Raw genomic sequence first — 27,306 nt, forward strand, 5'->3', positions numbered from 1 at the left:
AGCGTAAATAAACAATGAGGTTCTCCTAGAAGTGGTTTAATAGAGGAAATATCGATAAACAAAGCAACAAGACATGAGTTATTAATTACTAGAATTAGAACAGAAGAGTACTTTCAATTATAGTGGTCAGAACACAGCAGTGTAATCATCACATAGCATGATTAGTCTTGGAATGTTGGTTCATTTTTTAATGCATTTCACCATGATGAATAAATACATCACCACACAACCTTTGTTAAAAAGGCTTCGGCTAAAAGTCTGTTTTTAAGGGATTCTTAATGTGATCATAAGAAAATTGAAAGAAAAAAAATCCCTGAAATTTATAAGCAAGCAACTGATAAACATAGTCCAGACTTAGGTCAGTTTGAAGGGAGCATTTCTTAACTTCTTATTTTTCTAGTCACTTAAGTGATAAGATGTGAGAGTCAAGGAAGAATGTTTTTTTCCAAGTATCATCTATATTAAGCGACTAAAAGTGAGTGTTTAAAACTGCAGCACATAGACAAATTAAGACATTTCTTAACTCCAGTTGGTCCCAAAGCAATAAGACTTCAGTTAAACCCTTGAGAAAATAAGGGGAAAGATCATGTTGGAAGCATCTGATTTTGTCTCGGTACCTCTCAGTTCCAAGAGCTCGCCTGAAAAACATCTCAAATCTGGGAAGGGATCATAAGTTTTATCAGTTTAAAATCTAACTCTAATAAATAATGAGAAGATATAAACTTAAATAGCTAGGTCTCCAAAGAAGAGACAACAAGAAATGAATAAGATATGAAAAATACATGCTAAAATGCCAAATAGGTTCTTAAACCTTTCCAAACTAAAAATATCAGGGATGTCTGTTTTCTTAAGAAGTGAAGTATGTTCTTGACTTCTTCAATTTTCTTTAGTATTTGGATGACAGAAATATTAGACATGACTGTTAAAGTAGAAAGTTATTTGGATTTATCAGTTGACTTTTAATTAGCAAAAGTTTCCCAGAATTTTTGTACAGACACACAACCTGTCCTTAAGATTTGTACTCTACATTCTGAGAGTTTTGGGTTTGTGCAGTTAAATGGCATCACCTGTATGAAACCTGAGCAAAAACATAATCGGCACTTTCTTGCTTTTTTCCGTATTCCCAGAGTTGTTATTTTGCAAAATCCAGTCAATTTCATAAAATTTTCATGAAGACAAAATGAGAAGTTACGCAGTTCCGCTTCTGAGACCTGATGCCGCGTTCATAATCATCCCATTGAAATCTCACTCAAAACTCTGCAAATGGTCCTTAGAATGTCTGTAATGAGGAGTGACCCTGCAGGTGTCCTTAAACCAGCAGGTGAAGGGGTCCTGCAGAGGAATTTAAAGTCACTGAATATACAGGAGGTTATGGAATGGCAATCTTCACTAGAAGTCTTGGAAAATTACTGAGTGAGATCGTTAAAGGATGCCTCTAATCTTAATGAGATTTTATTCTGAGTATGCCAAGGAAGGTAAAAGTCAGGCTTATGTAACCCTGAAACAAATAGGAATCATGCTCCCTGTGCTACTGGAAAATTAATGTAGAGTGCATATCAAAAGTCTTTGTTATTTAGAAGAATAGAATTGAACTTCTATACCTTCTTTAACCTGGAGAAAAAAATATTTCAGTGATTCAAATCTTAGAAAAGGCAATACTAAAAGTCATAACTGTATAGAAATTTAAATAACTCCAGGATGATATACAGGTTATTTCTGGTCCACCTGTCAAATATAAAAGACATTCAGATAACATTCAGTTTCAACATTTGCAGGAAGAATTGAAGTAACAACATGGAGAAGGATTGACCATGACCATCAAATTAGTTCAGCGAGAGCTCTCACTACTAGATGCCAACTATAAATGTCACAAAGAGAGCTAAGATGAGGATCCTTTAGGGGAGAATAGTTCGGGAAAGTCACAGGAGTAGACATTTATTGTACTTTAGTCCTATTTTCAGGAATTTTACAATCAGTCCACTTACCCCATGATTGCCACTTACAATTTATCAGTTTTCATTTCTGTAGAATAATTCTAAATACTGTGCTCTTTCAAAATAAACAACTTTCATTGTTATTCATCATGATCAATTGGTATCCATGTCTTTCTAATTACTAAATAGTTTAAATATCTGTTATTCCTATGTGAAAGTTGCTGGAAATGCATGTTGGAAATCAGTGTCTTCATTACATGACAAAAAGTATAGGTAGTCACAGAAGTTGTAGAAGGAGGCTTCCACTAGGGCATCTAGATGTTCTACCACCCACTCAGTGTGCCGTACAATTCTGTCCATACGTTAGATGAATAGATGGTGTTCAGTCCCCCATTATACATCTTTGACTGCCTTCCTGTTCTCCCAGGGAACCTGCTAAATCAAAAATATCAAAAATGGCATCCTTTCTTCCAACTTGCCATGGACAAAAGATATCTGTTGGTCATATCATGGCATATTGTTCACCCATGGAACAGTTGTGATATGAAAAAAAGCAAAAATCATTATCATAAGGGAATTCCTTTAAGATAAGCATTCTGTGCTCAGTCTTAAGGCATAAAGTCCCTTTCCAACAAGAAAGATGGAGGATTTTTTAGGAGTATTAATGCAGTTTATTCCTCATTATTCCCTCTCTCCTCCTCTCCTTCCTCAATTTTCATTTCCTTTGTGAACAAGGTATGAAAACGAGGTAAAGAAAATCTTAAAATGTTATAATGGAAGGTACAACTTGGACTTATACCAATTACAGAAAATGATTTTTAATTGATGTTTTCCCATGCACCAGTAAATTTATGACAATCTTTAATTGTTTTATTATTTGCTGCTTTCCTCATTTACTTCAAATGTAACTATAATCAAAGTGTATTCTATAGGAGCAAACCCTGCTCTTGCTCACCTTGTGATGGTAAAGTGATCTACAAGACCACAAAACCAAGGCACACAAATGCCTTCTCATACAACTGCAAGCTCTCAAAAAGCACACACACATAAGACAGAGCAACTTGTTGAAACAAATCCTAATGTGAAAGATTTATACCAGATTAAATACAACTGTAAAAATGACTACTAGCATTAGCCTTAAAATATGACATCTTAAGGTTCACACTCAAGTAGGTCATTATCTCTTCTTTGCATCTGAATGACACTTTGGGTCAAGACAGAAGTACATTATGTTGTCTTCTCTTCCCACTTATGGAGAAGCTATAGTACTTAGGCTTTGCTGTCACAAATAATAACCAATGTTCTTTCCATCTGAATGCCTGTTTTCTTATCAGGGGAATAAAGTATAGATAACATCAGGTTTGTGCTATTTCAACTTAAGACATTTCAGGTTTGACAGGAAAATGTTGTCAGTTTCTCTTATGCTCATTTAAGCAAAAGAATGTATGTGCTGTTTTTTAAATGTTAAATTTAGTTCATCCTCTCTAGCATCGCACTTTTTAAAGTAATTTTTTCATTTCTCATGTTAAGGTAGTATTAATATGAAGAGAACAAACTCAATGAAGTTTATAGATACAGTTCTTCTTTTAAAGGTTATTTATTTGAAGGCAGAGTTGCAGAGGCAGAAAGGGGTGGGGGGAGAAGGAGAGAGGGAGATATTGAGGTCTTCCATCTGCAAGTTCACTCCCCAGATGGCCACAATGGCTGTAGCTGCACCAGTCCACAGCCAGGAGCTTCTCCCCAGTCTCTCCCACAAGTGCAGGGACTCAAGGACTTGGGCCATCTTCCAAGGCTTTCCCAGGCCATAGCAGAGAGATGGATCAGAAGAGGAGAAACTGGGACTAAAACTGGCACCCATATGGGATGTTGGCACTGCAGGCAGCGGCTTTACCTGCTACGCCACAGCACCAGCCCCCATACATACAATTCTAAGAATATAATGATACTCACACCTATGTAAAGCCACTATCACAATACAAGTGAATGAGCAGCTGTGGGTCATAGAGTCCCTGGGATTAGAAGCTGCCTATTTGTCTACCATTGGATCCCTACGGTCTCCCACAAGGCCTGGATCATAAGCAGTGCACAGGAATATGTGTTGGACCATTGATTGAATTTTGATATATTTAAAGTATCTCACTTCAAAAAGATGAGTGTAAATGTCATTGAGTCAGTATAATAGCAATTTTAGAACTCAATAAGCAGAAATTGTATTGAAATGTCCAAAAAACAAACTCATATGCAAGCCTTACTCATGCCCTTCCTTTAGAGACCAAACTTTAGACTGCCATTCTCTTTGTCCCACTGATGAATGTTCCATGTCTCTCATATCCATTCTATACTCACACAAGTACACAGTACTAGAAATATATTTTTGCTCATGTTCAGCAAAAGAATAATGTTCAATAGTAGTGAGTACCTAACTGAAGGCAAATGCCCACTATGATACAGAGTATAAGTTATAAAACACCACTGAGTATAATTCTTTGATATACTAGAAGCACTTTCAGTGGTCAAAGCTCAAAGAAAAACAACAAAAGACTGGCTCTCAGTTCTTAAAAAAAAATCAAACTTAATTGGCTTTACAACAGCACAAAATGTAGGTTGCAAATGAAGACTTGAAAAGGTTGCCTGGGTGAAAGATTCCATCCATTCCCTGCAGGGGACTCTTCCATCTCCATCGCTGCATTTGGCTCAGCTGCATCTGTGACTGCCACCTTCTGCACAGTCCTAACAGCATGGGGGGTGGGGGGGCAGAGAGAGAGACAGACAGACCCCTCTGGTTCACTGCCTTTTGGCTACAAGAGCCATGGCTGGGCCAGATCAAAACCAAGATCCAGGAGCTTCCTCAGGGTGTCCAATGTGGGTAGCAGGGGTCCAAGCACTTGGGGCCATCTTTTGTGGCTTTCCCAGGCCCTTAGCTGAAAGTTGGATTGGAAGTGGAACAGTCAGGACTCAAACTGGGGCCCACATGGGATGCCAGTGTTGCATGCAGTGGCTTTATCCATAATCACAATGCTGGCCCCAAGTTTGGTTTATTTCAGAAATTTCCCTGTTGCTACTTTATTTAAGTAGTCCATAGTTGGAGGTGGGAGGCAGATACTGAGCAAGCGAGCTATTCTCTAAACCCCATCTTTACCATAGGCTGCCTCCAAGATATATACTTGTAAAGTTCTTCATTCTATCCCAGCTCAACAAATTAAAAATGTTTATTGGTTGCCTATTAATGGGGCTGGCGCTGTGGCACAGTGGGTTAAAGCTGCAGCCTGCAGCACCATCATCCCATGAGGGAGCTAGTTCCAGTCCTGGCTGCTCCACTTCTGATCCAGCTCCCTGCTAATGTGCCTGGGAAAGCAGCAGATGATGGCCCAAGTCCTTGGGACCCTGCACCCATGTGGGAGACCTGGAAGAAGCTCCTGGCTCCTGGCTCTGGCTTAGCCCAACCCGGGTCAGTGCAGCCATTTGAAGAGTGAAATAGCAGGTGGAAGATCATTCCCTCTGTGTCTCCTCCTCTCTGCCTGTTAACTATGCCTCTCAAATAAATGAATAAATCTTTTATAAAAAATTCCTACTAATTCTAAACCTTCTGAAAAGTTGGAAAATGTAGCTCCGTTCATCAAAACCTGCTCAAACATATGCCCTTAGTACTAAAATTTACTTTTTACTACAGATAATTGAAGCTCACTTTCCTGAGTTGTAAACATAGGGAAGTAATGTAAGCAAACCCAAGTCATCTCCATATTTCATCTTTTCCTAGAATTTCCTTTCCTAGTCTTATTTTACACTATCCAGTTTTTAGGAACAGTTACATAATGAGTGATTGGCATCGTTAGGTTTTAAGTTTTCACATGGTGAATACATCATAGCAACATTTTTTTGACTGGATCAAACATGATAAAACACATTTTTTGTTCATCTAGAATTATCATTTCAACTTTGATAGCCATGATGCAACCTCGCTCTATTGTATACAAAAAATGAAATACAACATGCAAACTCATGTTTATTGGTGTGAATATTCACACCAACATATGTGTACAGGTTTGTGAGACAGAGGATGAAGAAATAAAAACCTTAATTTCTTGATACCCAAAATTACTCTCCCAAGAAGCAACAGCATTTCTGTAATTCTCATCAGACCCAAACTATCACATACCTCACCCCAAGGTCAAATTTGAGTGTATCTGGAATTTCCTGCCCATGTGTGAGCTCTACCATCAGAAGGGTGTACAGCAATGATTCCAAGTGGAAGAGGAGCTCTAAGAAGATGCTACAAGAAATGGGAGAAGAAAAGGAGTTAGGAGAAGCAAAGCCTGCACATGCAGTGGCCCGAGGACATGGCTTCAGCCCCTCATCACAGCAGCCTTCGTTCTGACATCACGCTCTCTTACCCCATTTGCCATGTATTTTTTGCCTGGTTACAGCAATGAACAACAGATTTTTTTTCCTTTGAAGCACACTCCAAACCCTTATGGGATCTCAGTTTTAAGAGCCCTTCTCTTAATTAATCTACAACATTGGTTATAATTAAAAGTGATTTTATCACTCATCAGTTATTGTATAAAGTCACCCTGAGGACTGAAAAAGATGAGCTACTATGACTGGAGAGCTATTTTTAAAGCTGTTTCAAAAATCAGACAGAAAAGCAGTAATGAGGCTTAAAGATGAGACTGGCCTCACTCATTTATAAGTTCATGGGAAAGTTGAATTAAAGGATAAGTTTATTTTGTTGCAAAGAAAAATGGAATTCATGCATAGTTTTTTCATAACATGCATTTCCATCATCATTTCAAAGTATCATAGTATGTTCCCTCATCTGTTGCTAAGAAGAATAGGAAAAAGATTACTCAATGGCTCTTTTTCCAAGTACTCCAACATTTCGGCACTGATTGATGCTCTGTGTCTCTCTTGGTCCCAGGAGTCTTGGTTGCCAGCGGGTGACCCTGCACAAGAACATGTTTCTGACTTACATTCTGAACTCTATGATTATCATCATCCATCTGGTTGAAGTTGTGCCCAACGGTGAGCTGGTGAGAAGGGATCCGGTAAGCACTGCACGGTTCTGTCTTTAGTTCTTTTCTGAAGGATATGGCGCCTGTAAACAGTGAACAGGGTGCTCGTGTTTGATTTAATCAGAGTTTTCTGCATGTGATCGTATTGACTTTCACAGTGGAATTTTGTGTTAAGCCACGTAGTCCACTTCTTTGTAGTTCTTGGAAGTAGTTATTACATGTTTTGTTAAAAGGCTGGGGATATTTGCATCATAATAAGCACATGGAAATGGTGAAATAAATCATGAATTTTTTGTGACTAATAATTCATTAACATCTATGAGAAGTGTACTGAGCACATCTTGTGGACCTAGACAACACCGTGTACATTAAGGCAGTGCTTCCCACTGTCCCCGGTGTGCCTAGATGCTGACCCCCTGGTGCTCTGGTGCCCAGCTGGGGTTGGGCTGGTCTCTTCAGCTGTGAGCAGCTGTGCACATACTCTAATGAAATGTATAAATGTCGATCTCTAAGTCCACATACTTGTAAAAAGATTTGTACTACAACAACGGATCACAAAAGGATTTGGGGGCAATAGGACATAAGTCCATGCAATTCTTATTCAGGTATGCCATGGTCACATGCAAATCTTCCCATTTGAGTAGTCTAGAGAACACAAGGGCTGAAATCACAGCTCCACACTGAGAACCTCTCTGGATCCCTACTCCCGGAAGTGTCCCAAGAGTTGTTCCCAGCAACTCAAATCGGTCTCCAATCTGTCTCTTTATCACCAACTTTGTGGTTTCCATAGTGGTTCCCAAACCTGGCTGCACTTCAGAATCAACAAGGGAACTTATGTAAATACTAGGTCACTGCTGTTTCAGGATGCTAGAGATTCGATAGGTACCAAGTGAAACTGAGTTGGGAAATCATTGGCCAAAAGGTACTTGCAGAGGAGGGCAGAGGAGAAGGACCCTGCAGCTTTGCTGGTTCACTGATATCAGTCCCTGAAAACCACAACTAAGAGCGATGTGGGAGGTTGTTTTGTCCTGGCTCCTCATTTTACAGATCATAAACCTGAGGATGAAAAGACAAAGTGATTTGCTGAAATCTCATGTAGCATGGGGAGCAGGGAGTCAAATCGCTGTTTCTTGCTGTCGGCTTTTTGTTCTCCGATACGATGGTGTCTCCAGTGATGAGTCAGTGAGGACTTAGCAACACCACACTAGTTGACTAGGTTTCCACATCTAGAAGACTGACTCTTGGAAAGTGCTGCAATACCAAGGAACTACTTACTTTACATAAAGGCCCACTTATCCGTTGACTGTACAAGTGATGCACAGTGGTAGGTTTTATTCATAGTAATTTTGCCCTCAGCAAACATGTCCATTTCAAAATATCCACAAACACTTCTCTGCCACCTTCTTTGCCAACCTCCCTTCCTTCATTTTTGACAGTACATCTTTTCCTTACCCATTAATGGTCTGCACTTGAATTCGATGACCCAAATCAAGTTAGTAATGTAACTATTTATAAGATTGCTTATGAAGGGATCAAGATTTGATCATTTTTATCCTGCAAAATCAAAATCCCTCTGTTTCGTACAAATATAAATATGTGGCCAGCACAGTGGGGGCTAGCAGCAGCAGGGACAGTCTCCACCCCGAGGCTGAATGGATGGTGGCAGGGAAAGATGTAGGGCTGTGAAGGCAGAGAGGTGGTGTGGTGAGGACTACCCTCCAGGACTTGAGACGCACCCAGCCTGCAGCAAGCCCACAAAAGGAAGTGGGAAAATAAATAGCGCTGTTCACTCCCTTCCATCCCTCAGCTCTGCTGATGGACCTCATTAACTGAGCTCAATCAGAAACCAGAGGGCAAGGGAGCCCTGTGAGACGCAGAAATGTGTTTCTCTGGGCCCAGGGCAAGGGGAGCAGGGTAGGAAGTGCGTGTGGAAGAACACACAGAAGCTCTGTAGCGCAGTGAATGGCCAAGGGATATTTTCCTTTGTGTTTCTCTGCTCAGCTGTGTTATGCAAGCATCTGTGATAGCCTCATCTTTCAAAACTGGCTTTTGACAGTTCTGCCAACTCCATGACGAAAATGCGTAAAGTCTGCCCCGAGCGTGCATCCTGCGTGACAGCGGCGTGGCATGGGAAAGCAGCTGCAATTGGCTTTGGATGGATCCACAGTGTTAATAACTTTTGCAGTGTGATTATATCCAGACAGGCATTGAGATCCATCTTTACACCATGATACCTGTTATCAGAAGCAAAGTCCAGTCACACGCAGAATAATGGACCAAATGGGTTTACCGTGACAAATACGCTTTTTTTTTATGTTGACTGACTTAAGTAAAATCCATCCCATTGAATTTAATCCTTACAAGACCCAGCTGAGTGGTGGATTTCATCCCCATGTTGAAAGCTAAGAAAACTGCAGTTGGGTGCTCCCCACACTGTGAATAGTTGGAGATGGGATTGAAACACAGACGTGTGTCACACCCAGGCCAGCCTCTCCTTTCTAGCCATGTGGTGCTATCGATGGTCTTTGTCCCAAACAATATCATTTGTTTAAAATTACTTTAAATGAATAATTTGAAATATTGCATTTTACTTGAAAAACTGATATTCCAAAAAATAGTAGATTAAGGTTTTCCCTAGCCAAGAAAAGTGGAGATAAAAAAAAAAAAAAAAGGCAGAAGGAAAAAAAAAGGAAGCTATTGGACTTTGACTTTGTCACTCTACAAATATTTATTGAAATTGCAACATGAAAACCATAGAAGTCATAATTTAAAGGAAAACATGGCCGTCAGCATTTCTCTATGATTCAGGCGTATGGCTCCTTTAAAAGCAAACAGAATACATAATTCTTAGGCACTTTCTTGCTGCAGCTAGAGGTTTGGGTTATTTTTTTCATTCTGACCCAACTCTCAGGCCACTTAGTCGGCAGTTGATAGACAAAAAGATCTGCCTTCCCAAAGCCCATGGAATATGTTGAAAGGAAATAAGCTACTCCTCCATGAGGGAGGCCACATGGTCACCATCCCCCTGGTGTTGCACTGCCCTAGAGGAGTTTTTGAGGGAGAAACAACAAAAACCAAAACCCTGAATATCCTCGCTCCTCCATGCAGAATTCCTGGGGTTTATGTGTCTTTCTCATCAAAGAGGTCAGTTTCTTCGCTCAAATGATTTTTGCCAAAGAAAAGAATCTTGTTTCTTTACATTCTTTTCTTTCTCTCATTCTCTCTTTTTTTAATGTAACTCAAAATAGCTTATGACATCAGTGAGAACTTCACAGACCCTCAGTTGACTGAGTGATGTGAAAATTGGCCGTTGTCAGTTGTGTCCCTTGAGCACCTCATTTCTGTAATATCTGAAACTTCATTTTTCTTCCTCAGCCAGCTCGTTCTGTGGTCCTCATGTGCAGTCAGGAGCCAGCATTAAAAGCATCGTTCCTGCTGCACGTAGTCTTCTGATACTGGTAGATCCTCATCGTTTTCTAGAAATAAATGTCTTTCTGGACTTTGAATCTGGATTAAAAGGGACAATGCAGGGACAATCCAGCTCTGCTATGGCCTGGGAAAACAGTAGAACATGGCCCAAGTCCTTGGGTCCCTGCACCTGCGTGGGAGACCCGGAAGAAGCTCCTGGCTTTAGATCGGCACAGCTCCGACCGTTGCAGCCATCTGGGGAATGAATCACCAGATGGAAGACCTCTCTCTCTCTCTAACTCTGTCTTATAAATAAAATAAATCTTTAAAAAAATTATTTTTCATGGGTAGGGGAAGACTAGTGAAAATTAATAATTAATGGCTCCATGAAGTAGGACCTTTCTCAACAATTTCTCAGGGTATTAATTTTCTAAGGAAATGCAGTTTGGGATGGTGGGGGTGGGAAAAGGGGACACTGAGCATGTTTGATTCAAATGAAAGCTTGTTTTTTTTTTTTTTTTCATTGAAATGATAAAGGGAGCAGCAAAGAGACATGCTTTCCAAGTAACTTCCTGTAAACATGGCCATGGTAGGAAAGAGTTTCGATTGCATACGTAAACAGTCCCTCAATGGAGAACATCCATCTTAGTGTCTCTTGTAATTGAATTCAGCTGATAAATAAGCTCCACATCTCTCCTTTATGAGAAAAAAAGTAACTGTGGATTTTAAATGCAAAAGTTCAAGAGCTTTGAAAAGTTCTGCTTCATTTACATATAGTATAAATAATTGAGGAATGCGAGCCGCTGTTTCACAGTGCAAACAAGTGTATTTTCAAAATGAAACTACCCGTGCTATATTTTTAAATGTTTCATTTGAACGTTGTTTCAACAGCAGAAAAGTATTAAAGTAATCTGCAAGTCATGAAGACCGGAAATGTTCTCAGGAATAAGGGCTACAAGTAAATAAACTAAAAAAAATACAGATTACTTCTGAGCTAGTAGAAAGACTAATAGGGTCAGAAAGTTAAAAATCACTCAATTATTCATACATACAATAAATTATTAGGGTCCAAAGCAAATACATACTGGAAGGAAGAGGACACTTGAAACCAGGAGCAGTGGATGAGTCTCCATTGATTTATTGCATTTACCCCTTCCTAGGGTATCTAAAATTCAGAGAGGAAACCTTCAGATTTACTGAGGTAAAGAATATAAGGTGGCCAGCTCCGTGGCTCAATAGGCTAATCCTCCGGCACACAGGGTTCTAGTCCCGGTCGGGGCGCCGGATTCTGTCCTGGTTGCCCCTTTTCCAGGCCAGCTCTCTGCTATGGCCCAGGAGTGCAGTGGAGGATAGCCCAAGTCCTTGGGCCCTGCACCCGCATGGGAGACCAGGAGAAGCACCTGGCTCCTGGCTCCAGATCAACACGGTGCACCGGCCACAGCGCACTGGCCACAGCAGCCATTGGAGGGTGAACCAACAGCAAAGGAAGACCTTTCTCTCTGTCTCTCTCTCTCTCTCAATATCCACTCTGCCTGTCAAAAAATAGTAGAATTTAGGGTAACAACGAAAGTCAAGGAAAAAATTCTCAGAAAGAAGAGAGTCAGAGAACAGGGGCTCCAAAATATGTGTATGGTCTTGTGTCCAGTCTTTGGCTGACGTCCTAACCATGGGTAGGCAAAGTCCAAAAGCATAGCTAAGTCTGACTTAAATACCACCAGCTCAGGGAATTTGCAGATTAGATTTAGCCAGCTCCGCCTACTGAAACAAACTAACCAAGATCAGAGGACGTCAAAGCCATGCGACAGAATATGGGGCATTGTATTAGGCACTTTAAATAATAATTAACTCTATAAGATAACAAGATGTAGTTCTAATTCTCTACAAGTGTAGCTCCTATAGCTGCACTGAATACTTGGCGAGAATGCCTACCTAACTGTGCCCAGAGAAGACTTGACAAACACTTGGATCCCAATGTAGACACCAAGGCTCCCATAGGACAATGAAACCATGAACATCATCATCTAGGTTCAGCAGCCTGGCTCCTGGTCCTCAGATCTATCACCTGATTTGTCCCTCTTGATTGCTAATGAAACATCACCAACAGAGCACTGGACTTCAGGACCAGCACTAAAAACATCTGGGTTGTTTAGGGCCATAGAAGTCATGTCACAACTCCTTGGATGCTCTCTAAATTTACAGTCACTGTGCAGAAAATGAATAGTCCACATCGATCCCCAGAATGTAATGGGGAAAGAACATTTTTGGACTGGGCTTCCATTGGCCTCTCTGGCAATTTATATGCAATACCAAGGATGTGAACACTCACTCTGACCTGTGGATCCAGGCAGCACCACATGTTGTCAGGTAATGGAGGCAGCTGCCCTGCCAGCCCAATGCAGACACCTTGGCTTGTGTTCACACGCACCCCCTGTTCATTGCCAGATCTTCGCCTGTGTCTTGCACTGAGCATCTTCCTTTCTCTCTGACAGGTGAGCTGCAAGGTTCTGCATTTTTTCCACCAGTACATGATGTCCTGCAACTATTTCTGGATGCTCTGCGAAGGGATCTACCTACATACACTGATCGTGGTGGCCGTGTTTGCCAAGCAGCAGCACCTGCGCTGGTACTACCTCCTGGGCTGGGGTAAGCACCTCCTCTGGCTGAGTCCTCAGCTACTTTTGCCTCTGTGCGTCTGTGTGTCCAGTCTACATCTTACTCAAAGTCTTCAAGGAATGATGCTATGCAGGGATTGCCAGGAGCTCAGTCTGAGAGAGAGCTTGGTGGAAGCCCTTTAACAGTGTCCATCAAGCTGTGACCAGTTGAGGGTCAGCACGGAGAAGGGAGGGTATGACCATGAGCATGTCTTCAGCAGATGAACCCGGCTGAGGCACGGACACAGATCCAAGCTGAGACGAGCCCTGAGGAGGCCCCCTTCTGCCTTCCTGGTTGTGCGTTTGTACAGCACAGGAGAAGTTCTTGCTGTGTACGGTGGACCTCCCCCACCCTGGCCCCAGATCCCTTTCAAGGATTTTTCTTCCTGTTGGTGCAGCAGCAGGATCGCCTCGTGAAAGGTTGGGAAGTAGAGTGGAGCTGCCAGACAGAACCAGAGGTCTCCAAGCAGACTTTCTGACGTCATCACACGTGACAGGAGCTGTGAAAAGCCTAGGGATTGAATTGTTCAAGCTGTGGCTGCTTCTGCCCACACTAGATAGGGGTGGAGATCCCTTGGGATTCGAATTCCCACCTCCCACCCCCACCCAGGGCACCCAAGATGCATCCACTGGAGGGGGTGGGGGCAGACAGGACTGGGGAGACGGGGAGGCACTGGGACTAGAACACAGCTGCCCTATCCAAATAGACGCTGACACCGAACCCAGGAGCCATCCCACACACACCAGAGCGCCCAGGGCCTTGCTCCCTAAATCCACTGATGGGGCAGCTGTGACTCTGAGCAGAGGCTGCGCATGGCCTTCCTCTAAGGCGGCCCTTTGTGCACCGGGGTGAGCAGCCAGCACCCCAGATCTGACCAGAACACAGTCAAGATCGCCTTTGATCATTTGTGCTTTTTGCTCCAGCTTCCACAAGAGGCTAACCTTTCCCTCACAGGCCGCCTCCTCCTCAGGAGGTAGAATCCTGAAGAACATTACACTCAGTGAGGTAAGCACAGGATAGGCAGCTGCTACTCAATACACAGTCAACGTAACACAAGACAAATAAATCCTACAGATCCTCTGCAACACTGTGCCTTCAAATCAGCATTGCCCACTTAAAAACCTGTTCAAAGGATAGATCTCATATTGTAATGAAATTAACAATCCTACAATGAGGATTTACATTTGATAGATTTTTAGATAGACAGTTAACCAAGTGATTCTAAGATGTGACTTTAACTTATGGCTCAGTCTTTCATCCCCCACTACCACACACAAATATGTCCCAACATTCTACTGAATATTTTTCAAAAGTTGGTATTTGAGAGACGAGGTAGGGCGGGGGGAGAACGAGAGCATGCTTGCATCTACTGCTTCACTCCCCCAAATGCCTGCAATGGCCTGGGCTATGCCAGACTAGCCAGGAACCAGGAACTCAATCCAGGTCCCCAACGTGGGTAGGAGGAACCCAATTACTTGAGCATCACCACTGCCTCCCGGGTGTGCACTAGCAGGAAGCTGGAGAAAGGAGTCAGGGCCAGGAATCAAACCTGGGCAAACCAAAGTGGAGCACAGGCATCCAAAATAGTGTTGTAGCTGCTCAAATGCCCACCCCCACCATACTTTTTAATCATTGAAAAGTTACAGTGCCAAAAACATGTTTTTTTAAAATATTTATGTATTTGAAAGAGTTATGCAGAGAGAGGAGGAGAGAGAGAGCGGGAGAGAGATCTGTCTGTCTTCCATCTGCTGGTTCACTCCCCTATTGGCTACAAGGGCCACAGCTGCACCAATCCTGAGCCAGGAGCTTCTTCCAGGTCTTCACAGGTGGGTGCAGGGGCCCAAGGACTTGGGCTGTCTTCTGCTTTCCCAGGCCGTAGCAGAGAGCTGGATCAGAAGTGGAGCAGCCAGAACGTGAACTGGTGCCCATATGGGATGCTGCCATTAGTGGATTTATCCGCTATGCCACAGTGCCGGCCACCAAGTGACATGTTTAAAGAAATAACCTCTAGGCTGGTTTAACAATTTGACACTCCTGTTCATGGCGTCAGTAATCTCCCTAGGCTCTAGTCATGAGTTGCCAGGGCTATGGAAGCCTTTAGAGTTCGCTGACTTTGATCTTATTCCGATAGGGTCATAGTCAAAGTGGAAGTTCTCTCCTCCCTTCGGAGAAGGGTACCTCCTTCTTTGATGGCCCCGTTCTTTCCACTGGGATCTCACTCACAGAGATCATTCATTTAGGTCTTTTTTTTTTTTTTCCACAGCTCAGTAGGCTAATCCTCTGCCTGCAGCGCTGGCACACCAGGTTCTAGTCCCAGTTGTGGGGCTGGATTCTGTCCCAGTTGCCCCTCTTCCAGGCCAGCTCTCTGCTGTGGTCCGGGAAGGCAGTGGAGGATGGCCCAAGTGCTTGGGCCCTGCACCCCATGGGAGACCAGGAGAAGCACCTGGCTCCAGATCAGCGCGATGCACCGGCCACAGCGGCCATTGGAGGGTGAACCAATGGCAAAAAGGAAGACCTTTCTCTCTGACTCTCTCTCTCTCACTATCCACTCTGCCTGTCAAAAAAAAAAAAAAAAGTAATTGACAGGCTGCATTGTTAGTTATCTGCATTGATGAATTTACTAATTCCAAGTTGATTTGTACCAGTACCTTGGGATTAGTCAGGGAAGTGGACACTCACCTGGATATATTCCTAAAGTTTCAATAGCCAGAACTTACAGAGAGTAGGGGCGGCACTGGCTTCCCTGCAGCATTGGTGTTAAAAGGAAGCAGGATCAATGCATGTGTTAGCATCAGAAAACAAAAAGCCAGAAGAAATAATGTGAACAGCCACCAAGGCTTAGGAGCAACAAGACCGTGGCTTCCATATGACATCCAGAGTGCACATCTATCCAGAGTGCCCCAGCTTAAGAAAGCCACGTTCACCCACAGTGGAAAGACTTTCTGGTCTCAGTTTAATCATTATCATCACCTTCATCCTGATCACAGGCATCACAGTGCTAGTCATAGTGTGAGCAAGAGTGCCTACTCTCCCAGGTCATTTGCTAAAGGCTTTTAGTTGGATATTCTTAACCAAACTAACCAGGAACAGTTTTACCTGGCATGGAGAAGGAAAATTTATACAACATTGAGGGGGTATCTTGAGAGAAACACTAATGGGCAACTATTTTTGCAAGTATACTAACATCTTCCATGCAACTACAGTTACGACTTGTGACCAAGAGGCCAAGTGTGATGTGTACTTTTCACACTTTCAGGGTTCCCACTGGTGCCGACCACCATCCACGCTATTACTCGAGCAATCTACTTCAATGACAAGTAAGCATCATAGACTTTCTGTGTTAGCATATTCGTGGGTGGAAGGTGTCCGTGTTGACCTGGTCCCTTCTGTTTTTTCAGCTGCTGGATGAGCGTGGAGACCCATCTGCTTTACATCATCCATGGCCCAGTGATGGCAGCTCTGGTGGTGAGAACTGCTTTTTAAGTTCATTATTACTAAAGTTCTCTCTTGGTCGGGATTTCTGTATACAACCTATATCCTGTAACTTAAACTAATTGAGTGACATTCTATAACAACGACTTGATTTTAGAGTCTTTAAAAAAAGCCTTTTGTTCACACCTAGGTGGATGGGTTATATAGTATAGTTGCTGCACACACTATAGCAGCTCTGCAGCTAGTTTTTAAAAACCTCTATGACTAGATTCTTCAAGGAAAAGGTGAAGGCCAAGGGGCTACAGGAATGGTGAAAAGGTGTTGCTGATAAAAAGTAAGAGACCATAGAGTCACCCCCTATGCCTTTTTCCTCAGGTTCTGCAAAACAAAGCCATCTTCTGCTCCATCTTTGGTACATGGATCCACTGGTCAGGCATTTCCCATACATTGTCTTGTGGTTCCTAACACCAGCCCTATTCTATCAGGAGGGTTCACTCTTTAGAAAAGACTAGAGTGACCTCAAAGTCACAGAATAGTAAGAGGTTGGGATGTAGAGAGATGCAGATGTTTCTTAAGTCTACTCATGGTTTATGTCATGTTGACCACATCAGAACCATTAAATGTAGTATTTAGATAATTTCCTATTAATCTCAAATACAGCATTTTCTTCAGTCAAGGGTGAGAATAAAAGCAGTCTTAAGTCATAGAGTAGATTCTGCTTCTACACTCAACAAGTATCATTAGTAATTCATCAGACTAGGTTATCATTCCAGGCAGTCTTCTAATTCTCCTGGCCTTAGAGTTTCCAGAGCAGTGATTTACTCGTTAGCACAGCCATTCTCATGAGGACCCACTAACCTGAGTCTTGAACCTGTGCAACACACAAGAATTCAACTATTATCCAAGTTCTCTTTTCTTGAATTTTTTGGGGGTACCACTAATTTCTATTCCATGTAGGAAAAAAAAATACTCATACCACTTTTAAATTAGCAATTAAATTTTAAAAACAAACTTTCTTTCAAAACTAGCCTTCCCAGCCAGAAAGAGAAGCTTGTGACCCAGAATGTTAATTTCTTTTTTTCTTCAATTTCTCTAGACAAATAATTTATGTATTTTGAACCAATCCATATAATATTGATCAAAGATTAGTTTTATTTTTATAAGATGGTATTATATATTCTGTTTTTATCTTTGATATTGTCTTGTAAATGGGCACCCTTGTTGCACCTGATAAAATAATTCTTAATACCTTTGGTATTCAGAGAAATGTGCTATGTGGAATTTATTCTTTCACCCAAAGTTTCTGCCAAGGAGAAGTTTGTTATAAACATCTAGGATCTTTGAGAAATTCTTTACATTTATCAGATCCTCTTTGACATGCCCAAGTTTTAGTTTGGTGAACTCAAGTTTCAGAAATTTCAACATTCAACACAAGCTCAGTGGAGTGAGTTGGTGATACTTGGGGAGTGAACCAGCGGATGGAAGACCTCTCTCCTTCTGTGTAACTCTTTCAAATAAATAAAATCTTTAAAAAATATTGGTACATGCTAAATAATACTCCATTCCCATGTAATGGAGATAGCAGTTCCCTGAGGTGGGGTGTTGAACGCAGGGCAGTGGGAGGGAACTGCTGGAGTGATGTTCTTTATCTTCTTTGGAGCAGCTGTTACCCAGGTTCTTATTTGCCTAAACTCAAGTCTAAATTTTTCAGTTTTCATTTCACTGTCAGTTGGTGGAAAAATATTGATAATGCAAAGGGAAGATTTCGAAGTGCATGTCATCTGCTCGGCTAGCTCAGTCAGTAGAGCACAAAACTCTTAAAAGTGAATGTAGGCCTCCCCTTTGAAAAAATTACGAAAATGAAAATAAGGCATAAACACCCTTTGCGAGTTGATTTCAAAAGTCAACATTTCAAAAATGAAAATAAGGCCTATCACCAACTCACTCACTGAGCTTGTGTTGAACATTGAAATTTCTGAACCTTAAGTTCACCAAACTAAAACTCAGGCATTTCAAAGAGGATCTGATAAATGTAAAAAATTTCTCAAAGATCCTAGATGTTTATAACAAACTTCTCCTTAGCGAAACTTTGGGTGAAAGAATAAATTTCACATAGCACATTTCTCTGTATACCAAAGGTGTTATTCAGTTGAACCTAATGTATTGACATTACAGGAGAAATATCTCCATTCAGAAAATACAAATCCAGACCTGAGGGTCTGTGGTCCGCAGGTGCAGGAATGCCGAGTGAGCCGTGTGACGCTCGGGCAGACTCCACTGTTCTCTGCCTGTAATCGCTCCTCCCCACACTGGCTACACAGAAGCAAAGATAGTGGCACTCATCCGGCTGATGTGTTTGACCTGTATCTTTGCAGGTCAATTTCTTCTTTTTGCTCAACATCGTCCGGGTGCTAGTGACCAAGATGAGGGAAACCCACGAGGCGGAGTCGCACATGTACCTGAAGGCTGTGAAGGCCACCATGATCCTGGTGCCCCTGCTGGGAATCCAGTTTGTCGTCTTCCCCTGGAGGCCCTCCAACAAGATTCTTGGGAAGATCTACGATTACCTCATGCACTCTCTGATTCACTTCCAGGTAGGGATGCCAATGCCGTATTTTGTTAATTACTTGTATTGCGAGTTGATTTCCAATTCTAAAGCCCATGACCTTAAATGTTGTAATCTACAGCCTCCAATACAGCAGGCCCAGCCATCATTCTAATGGAGACCAGATTTTTGTTTTGAGGCACTTTTAGTGCCTGCTTTCCCAATATTCCTGGATCCTCAGCTGGTCACACCCCTACCTACTGTGGTTGTCAGAACTTCTTTCCCTAAATCAGCACTGACTCTGGGGAGATAAGGAGTAATGAACTTGCACAGAGCTGCCTGTGCCTCCTGTTCTATCACCCTCCCATTGTCAGACAAATGTCAGGGATGCATCCACGCCCATTCACTGGCTGTAGAAGGAAGCTGTCCCCAGGTTTGTCCTCACATAGGAGAGAATGCAGTAGGATCTCAGGTGCTGTGCTAGGCCAGCTGGTGTCTTCCCCCCTGGAGAGAATGGCTGCCCTATTTCTGTTCACTCTGCCCTAGATGACCACTCCCCACCCTGGAAGGCTAGTAGTGCTGGGTATTTTGGAAGCAAGATGGAACACAAGAGGTCCTAAGGCAGAGAGGATTCTACTACAAGCTGTTAGGCCAGCGTTTTGCCATCTCAATTTCCAATTAGTTTTATTTTCTACTGATGAAAACAAATCTTAGTATGAGAAGGTGGTCAAAACGGAGTTCTAAAAAGAAAATTTAAAGATTTAAATAATCTGAGCTATTGTTTTTCCCATAATTAAAGCTTGGACACATGGAATCTTGAACAGTGATGAAGACCTCAGGGGTTCCTTAGTCCATGTCTTTGAGGCCTGAATTTGGATGTGGGTACAGTGCTGCCCTAGTACACCTTGGCAACCCAGGACACAGGCAGGCCCCCAGTCACCTGCTGTGATGCTTGTGCTTATAGATTTCTCTACTGAACAACAGGATCTCAGTTTTAGCCATTTTTAAGTACATTCTTTACAAAGCCACTGCGATCAGCATATTCTGTTGTAAACCTCTGTGTTAAAGGAAGCAGCACATTAACCAGATGTAGCAGAGCTAGCCTTGTACGCAAATGATGGGATCCTAACAATAAAGCACACGGTGCAGTGTGGTTGCAGTGCACTGCTGAATACCAGTGGTAAGCATCTTTTTCTTGCCTTTCTATTTCATTGAGCCTTGACTTGCTATTGCAGTAGCGAAATGTTCCTCTCCAGGAATTCTCCTTCCAGTGATTATTAAACAACATAATGCATGCAAAAACAACTTTGACTCTGTTTTTCCTTTTCTTTTCAGGGATTCTTTGTGGCGACTATCTACTGTTTCTGCAACAATGAGGTAAAGTCCATGTTAAAATTCGATATCGTACAGTTTCCCAAGGGCCTCTGTACACATTTCATTTGCTCTCACACCTGAAGTTGACCTCAGAGCTGTGTTTTTTCTACCACTCTGAGCTAATCTTATCTATGGATATGTGGCACAGTTTTCCAGGCAGGCAGCTAACTTCTAAGTTCCTTGGGTCATATCCTAACGGCAATAATAAATATTCTGGATTCCCACGGAAAGAGAAGCCATGTCCCTCTTCCCTTTAGTGGGCCCAAACCTTTGGTAGGGCAGAGCCAATATCTAGCCAACTTGTTCACTGATTTCGTTTTGAGTTGCTTATTCCACATCTGGAAAACTGCTCTAATGTTAAGACTCAGAGGATTCTCATTTTTTAAGAAAATTACTTGACTATTTACAGTAGTAGGCTCTAGAGATCCTTCACGGTATCTGTAGTCACCATACCTTACTTACAATGAAATCTTGCCTGGGAGACCAGTTTGTGAAACATAATTTTCAGGTGAGAAATCTAAGCTCCATAAAGATCATGGGACTTGCTGAATACCCCAAACATAGTCGGGGTTATAAACGAGGAATGGAACCCTTCTGACTCCCAGTTAAATTCTCTAGTATTCCTCCAGGACCTTTTTTTCTAAGACTACAAAACTTAAAAATCCAAAATGCTTTTTCATTAATTCCTATTCTGAATAGTTTTTTTTGGAAGACCAATGTCACCGTGTTTCCCTGTTAGTAACTAGGACTATTTCTATGCATTACCAGCTGATGCTTTTTCTCTATTCCTTATTTCTTTAAACATTATGCTGCCCTATGACCTGTTGCTCATCTCCAACGTGGCAAGGTTTTCATATTTTCTGTTTCCATTGGAACATTTAATTCTATCCTTCCTTCATTCACTATTGCTAGGGGCTAGACTAGGTTCCTAAGACAGAAGTAAGACCTCTTTTTAATGTGAACTCTCCCTTTCTGAGAATAGTAAAGACTAGTAAGCATATATAACTTGAACCTGACTTATGTTAATTTCTGTGAATATATATGCATGTATTCGGAGTTGTTACAGTGGTCATGCAAATTTTTTAATCTGAAATAGTTTACCAGGTCTCACACAAAAATCAGATTCAGGAGGGGAATATCTTGAAAAACACGAGAGGCTCACAAACATTTGTAAAACTACTGCAATATTTATTGTGTCAACTGTGATGCTGTCATTGGAAGTATCAAACAGCAAACAAACCCAGAGGTACTCCTAACAACTGAAATGTCTCAAATTCATTCGAGTATGTTAACGGTTTCTTGAAATAAAGAAACCATTAAGTTCCCTGTTACAGGAGGAACGTACAAGTGTGACATTTCCAATAATACAGAAACTGTCCCATGCCAAAGGCAATATCACAGCCCCAGTGATTTCAGGCATCTGGGTCTCAGCTGGGTATTCTGTACACATCACCTCACCGTGTGAATACAGGCTGGGCACTCCCTCTTGCAGGAAGTTATTTCTGGCTGCAATTGAGGTAGAGCGATGATGGAACTTCGGCTGAATAGAATTTTAGCAGGGATCAAGGGGCTAATATATTAAAATTTGTATCTCCCCATTGCACAACTGATATATCAGTAATGTTACCAGTGAATCTTATGAAAATGGGTCTTAGAGGGTCCATAGGTAGACTAGAAGCAGGGAAAGAATTTGGAGAATTAAAATAACAGGAATCAAGAGCTGTCCATGAGGGAATACATTTTCTACCACAGTTCTTCCAGGTGTATGGGCATTTAGGATCCAAATATAACAGTAAAATTTGAGGCATCTAAGAGACCTCAGAAAGATAATGGCAACAAAGTGGTTTCCAAATAGCAGCTAACAAGAGAGATACTAACCACCCCTGGATTTTGATCCTTTCTTGTGTTCCTTGCTGTTGTCCATGCCTTATGGATCGTTTGTAGGTGAACGTAGCATGATTGGAAGAATCTCACCTTAACATCACAAATTTTCATGTCCCCTGTTCCACCAGCCTCTCTGGAAAAAAATACACTTCAAAAGCCTTTGTCCAGAAGTGCCACTGATACCAAGTCACGCCAGCACCCACTGTGGAAGTCTTCACGTTGTAGCCTTCTTGACCAAGCCACTATCTTATTTCAGTTCCAGATTTCTTTGCTATGCACCACTTAAGAGCTGCTTCATGCCGTGCATACTCTGACATTGCCACTCCATTGCTCAGTCACCAGTTGGACGTAGTACCAGGAACAATATGACACTTCTTTGCAGGGCTATCGGAATCAAAAAGACGGACCTGCTTGAATGGGGTGTAACTAAGAAAGCAAATTAACCCTCTCCCCACTTTCCCAGCTGCTTCATGAGAATGCAAGGTCATTTCTCAGGACCAGAAGGGCTCTGTACTCTCACTTCCCTTCCTATCTCAGAGACTCTCCCTAAGTCACACCTTATATGTTCTCTGTATCATGGCTTCTAGTGAAATTCAATTTTCAGATCAGTAAGCTTTTCACTACATATGCAAAGAGCTTTCCTATTTAGAAATTCTTTCTCTTGCTCAATAAAACCTAGTTTTCATAACTATTGTTTTTCCATAGACAAGAAAATGAGCTTTTGGGCTCAAACCCAAGCAATAATTTCTTTGTTCTGAGTATCCTCACACTTGAGTGTGCATCAGAATCATCAGGAAGGTTTGCTGGGCCCCACCAGCAGCAGGTCTGGGATGAAGATAGATTTCTAAGTTCCCAAGGTAGTACTTACAGTGTGGGATCTAAACCCAGCAGCATAAGACTATTCTTTTAGATAGAATCCAACTTGTTCTTGAAACAATGAATGCTCTTGGCTTAATGGGGGAGATGCAGGGGCGTGTTATTAGAGAATATTATTTAGGAATAGATTGATATTTAAAAATGTTTAATTTTTTGAACATTATATATTTTAGAATAAAAAATATTCCACAATACAGGAAAGTAGGTAATCAAAGGGAATTAAAAGCCCTGTTATTACAATGACATACTTAAATATTTCAAATTATAGAGCATGTAAAGTCTCTAGAAGTAGAGACAAGTAGAGATTTTGCTAATAAGCACTCCAAAAGGGTAAAAATATTAACTTTGTCAATAGTAGAAACATCCCTGAGCATCTGATTAATAAGGTTCCAGCTGCCAATCATAAAACCACTTAAAATTACAATTCCTTTCTAACTTCCAAGTGAATTCAGTGCTTTTTAAAATTTTTAACTGAAATAGTGAAGAAGTAGACTTACATCTTTTCATTCATTAGATAAAAACTCCCAAGATAAGATAAACCTTACGTTCTAGTCAGTGTGCATGACTGCAGGTATGTAGGGTGCACCTAACAGAGAAGGGGCAAAGTTAAAACAACTCAAATCCAACCACAAAGATTCCAACCTGATTTTCTTCCTTTTGTATGTAAGAACTGAGCCCAAACATACCTACCTTCTATAGCTTTTTTTTTTTAAATTAGAATTCCTCCATCAGTAGATCCAGTCCCCAAATGCCTGCAATGGCCAAGGCTCAGGAAACTCACCCTCATTTGTAATAGTCAGCTGGAACAATGTCTTCAAACCATCAGACCGTGGCTCGCTCTTAAAGCTGTAAATACATCTGTACAGTCAGGAGAAAAAAGTAAAGCAATTTGTGTTCTTAAATGAGTGATGAATTTATTTCATTCAAAACTTTATATGCTATATATCTCATTTGACAATTCCTAATATTTCTATTGCTTTGGGGGAGCAGCTAGGTGACTCCTGTTTTTGTTGTTGTTGTTCAAAAGGTTCATTGCCCTTTTTCTTGTCAACAAAGCAGTTTCAGGCTCAACCTGTGGGAGTGCAGGAGGTAACTCCCCCTATTTAACTATTGAATGTCTTTTACAAATGGAAGCAGATTGTCATCCCCACGTAAAAAGATAGGTTATAATCTTGGGATGCAATTGGAGAAAGTAATGAACCTTTCTGTAAAAATAATTTTGGAAAACTAGAAAAGGCTCTACACCTTTTGTACTCAAGCTTAACACGTGTGGGTCTTCTGACGAGGATTATCTTGAAAGGACAGGACAGGTAAGAAAACAACTATTTTATCTTCTGGGCACTTCTGCAAACTCACTCTAAACTTGTCATTGTCTACCTTGGAATACCTGTGTAAGTTTTAGCTATGAGGACAGTGTTGGTATTTGGAAGATAATGAATTCATGGAAACTATTGATTTCCTTTACCTGGGATCATTGCTAATCCAAAAATACATTGAACCAGTGTATTTCCCAATTCTTCAGACAGACATTTGATGGTTGCCAGGTCCTAAATAGACAGCACAACCAAAATAAAATTGGGCTTCACTTGGGACCGCCACATTCTCGCTGTCTTACTGCAGACACATTACCCAACCTCAGCTACTCATCTACAAAGTGAAGACAGTAATAGTGCCCGTCTACAGGGCTCTTGTGAGGATCAAACAACGTAACAAATCCAGTGCTTGCACGGTGGTGCATAGTAAGCCATCGGTAGACAGTCACTAAACTTCTACAATGCCATCATCCTTCATTCTGTGTGGTTTCTGTCAGTGCCAAGTTCAGTTGCATGATACACCTCACTCCTTAGCACTGAAACATCTGGTGTTTGTCTCTTAAATAAAATTAGAATTCCAGATTATGCCAATTACCATTTGTCATCTTGAATTTTGCTTTGCTGTGTGAAGATGCAGCTCCACTTAGAAATTCGATGCCTTCTTGACTTGCTTTTCCTGGATCATTGAACTTTGCTTTCTCCTAAGATATTTAAAATCATATAACAATTATATGCCTCTCAGACAATGTTACTTTTAATGTGTACAAAGTCCATTTGTCACAGAAGCATTCAGTCTTAAACAGTTTTGTGCCATTAATAGGTTTTCCTGTCATTTTTTTCTTTTTATATATTTACAAATGTAGGTTTCCATGATCAGCTAGCTAGATGACTTATATTTCTCCCAGATTCTCTCTCCTATGTAGCAGGTATACTTGACTTTAACAGCAGAATGAACCATGGAATGACACAAATGTTTTATGTACTAAGCAATAGAAACTCAGAACTACAGAGGAGATAGTATTGAAATCTCCCAAATTTTAGTTTTGTCCAGCTATAGAGAAGAGCAAGAAGTTTGGGATAAGGATGAACTGGGCTACTAAATTAAAGAGCAAAGCTCAAGAAGCAGGTTCCTGGTCTGTGCTGGTTGGAGTTTTTAGAGTTTCCCGACTTCAGCATCTTCTCTCCTTGTGTTCAATAGGTAGCTTATCATATTTATAAAACTGTTTAGCAACCTGCTTATGGGTTAGAATTCTTTCAACAGGGAGATTGAGATTTTTGTTCTTAAAAAATTGCCACTGCACTAAAACCAGAGTTTTATCTGGCACACTGCATCACAAGCCATGTTGGATAAGTGAAAATCCACAGGATGAGGCCCTTACCATCAAACCCAGAACTGTGCCGGATACATATTTTCCTGACTATTAAGCGGATTTAGATAGGAGTGGCCAGGAGATCCTCTGCCCTCTAAATGGTTTCCCAAACCTTTCCCCGATAGCACTCGTAAGCCACATCGTGAAAACAAATCAACTTCCATTCATTGGATTTAAGAGCTCAAGAAGCCTGTGCTCCAAAGTAGCAAATAGCCTTACCAGTGGCAACTCAGTCCTCCGGCTTGCAAAGTCCGCTTCCAAGAGTGCGTAGTCCACAGCCACAGCATACACCACACAGCCCTTGAGATCAGAATTGCAGCTCGGCCTCCCTTGGCCTCTGATGGGTGTTAAGTGTGTGCTCATAACCTTCACGTGGGTCATCCGTAACAACCATGTGGAAACGATGCCCCTTCTCTTTTCCAGGTCCAGACCACCGTGAAGCGCCAATGGGTACAGTTTAAAATCCAGTGGCACCAGCGCTGGGGAAGACGCCCCGTCCACCGCTCCGTTTCCCGCACTGCAGCCTCGGCTGAGGAAGGCGGCATCCCCGCTTACATCTGCCACCAGGAGCCCAGGAACGACCCGGCCCACAGCCTAGGCGAGGAGGGTGCCGAAATCATCCCCTTGAACATCATCGAGCAAGAGTCATCTGCTTGACTGTGAAGCCAACACAGCATCGTCATCACTGAGCCTTCATCACCTGGGGGGAAGATAGACCCTGCATTTAAAGTGACCCCCTCCTCCAGGAGCTGAGCATATCATTTGTGAAGAATTAGTAATTGAATTTGTCCATAGTGAATCTGGAGAGAGTTATCCTTGGTACTATTGCTCTGGGAGACAGTCTAGGAATGGAGTCTCCCACTGCAACTTGTGAACTCCATCATTCATCCAACACTGAAATGCAGATGACATAGCAGTGCAAGCAAGGTATCCAAGAAAAACACAAATTGACCTAGTGCAGATACAGGGTGCTCCTTGTTAATCTTGAGCCATTTATACCTTTGAAAAAAATCACTGTCAATATTTTTTCTTTTTAACTCTAGATTTTGAATCAGACTTTCTGTATTTGGCTATGGATCTGATTTTTAATCTTTTTATTTCAATCAATTCTGATGTATTGAAATGTTCTACCATCCATACAGTGTAAACTGCACAAATTACACGACCTCTGTGGACACAGTGGCTTTCTAACATCAAGATGACTAAGCATGCGGGGGAAGAGACCTGCGTCTGGCAGGAAGACCTAATGCTTTGAAAGACAAATTTAGATTCAATTTGCTGGTAATAGTACATGCTCAGCTTGGCTTTGGATAAGCCTGTCCATTGGGCAGGCCCAGAGTGCTGTAAGGAATTGGTCCAATATTGACTGTGCTTTGTTTGTGACCTCTGTTTATAATGACAGCAAAGAATCCATCACAAAATTTTTCAGAAAACTGTCAAAATCATAATTCTTCATGGAACAAAATGCTCTCTTAAAAGAGTTTTCCACTTTCCTAAACTCTAGGA

At 41.7% G+C, this 27,306-nt stretch overlaps 1 protein-coding gene across 1 annotated transcript in view; it reads left to right on the forward strand.

Annotated features, from left to right (window-relative positions):
* Nucleotides 1–26,473, forward strand: part of CALCR (calcitonin receptor) — a 47,780-nt gene extending 21,307 nt beyond the window's left edge. Inside the window, exons 6-12 of the mRNA XM_062178596.1 lie at nucleotides 6,853–6,979; nucleotides 12,844–12,997; nucleotides 16,263–16,323; nucleotides 16,405–16,471; nucleotides 18,814–19,032; nucleotides 20,319–20,360; nucleotides 26,224–26,473. Of these exons, the coding sequence (XP_062034580.1) occupies nucleotides 6,853–6,979; nucleotides 12,844–12,997; nucleotides 16,263–16,323; nucleotides 16,405–16,471; nucleotides 18,814–19,032; nucleotides 20,319–20,360; nucleotides 26,224–26,457 (904 nt within the window). The 3' untranslated portion in view covers nucleotides 26,458–26,473. The remainder of the gene's footprint in view (nucleotides 1–6,852; nucleotides 6,980–12,843; nucleotides 12,998–16,262; nucleotides 16,324–16,404; nucleotides 16,472–18,813; nucleotides 19,033–20,318; nucleotides 20,361–26,223) is intronic.
* Nucleotides 26,474–27,306: the final 833 nt, after the last annotated feature.

This window comes from Lepus europaeus, chromosome 20 (genome assembly GCF_033115175.1).
Source record: "Lepus europaeus isolate LE1 chromosome 20, mLepTim1.pri, whole genome shotgun sequence".
Classification (NCBI taxonomy): domain Eukaryota; kingdom Metazoa; phylum Chordata; class Mammalia; order Lagomorpha; family Leporidae; genus Lepus; species Lepus europaeus.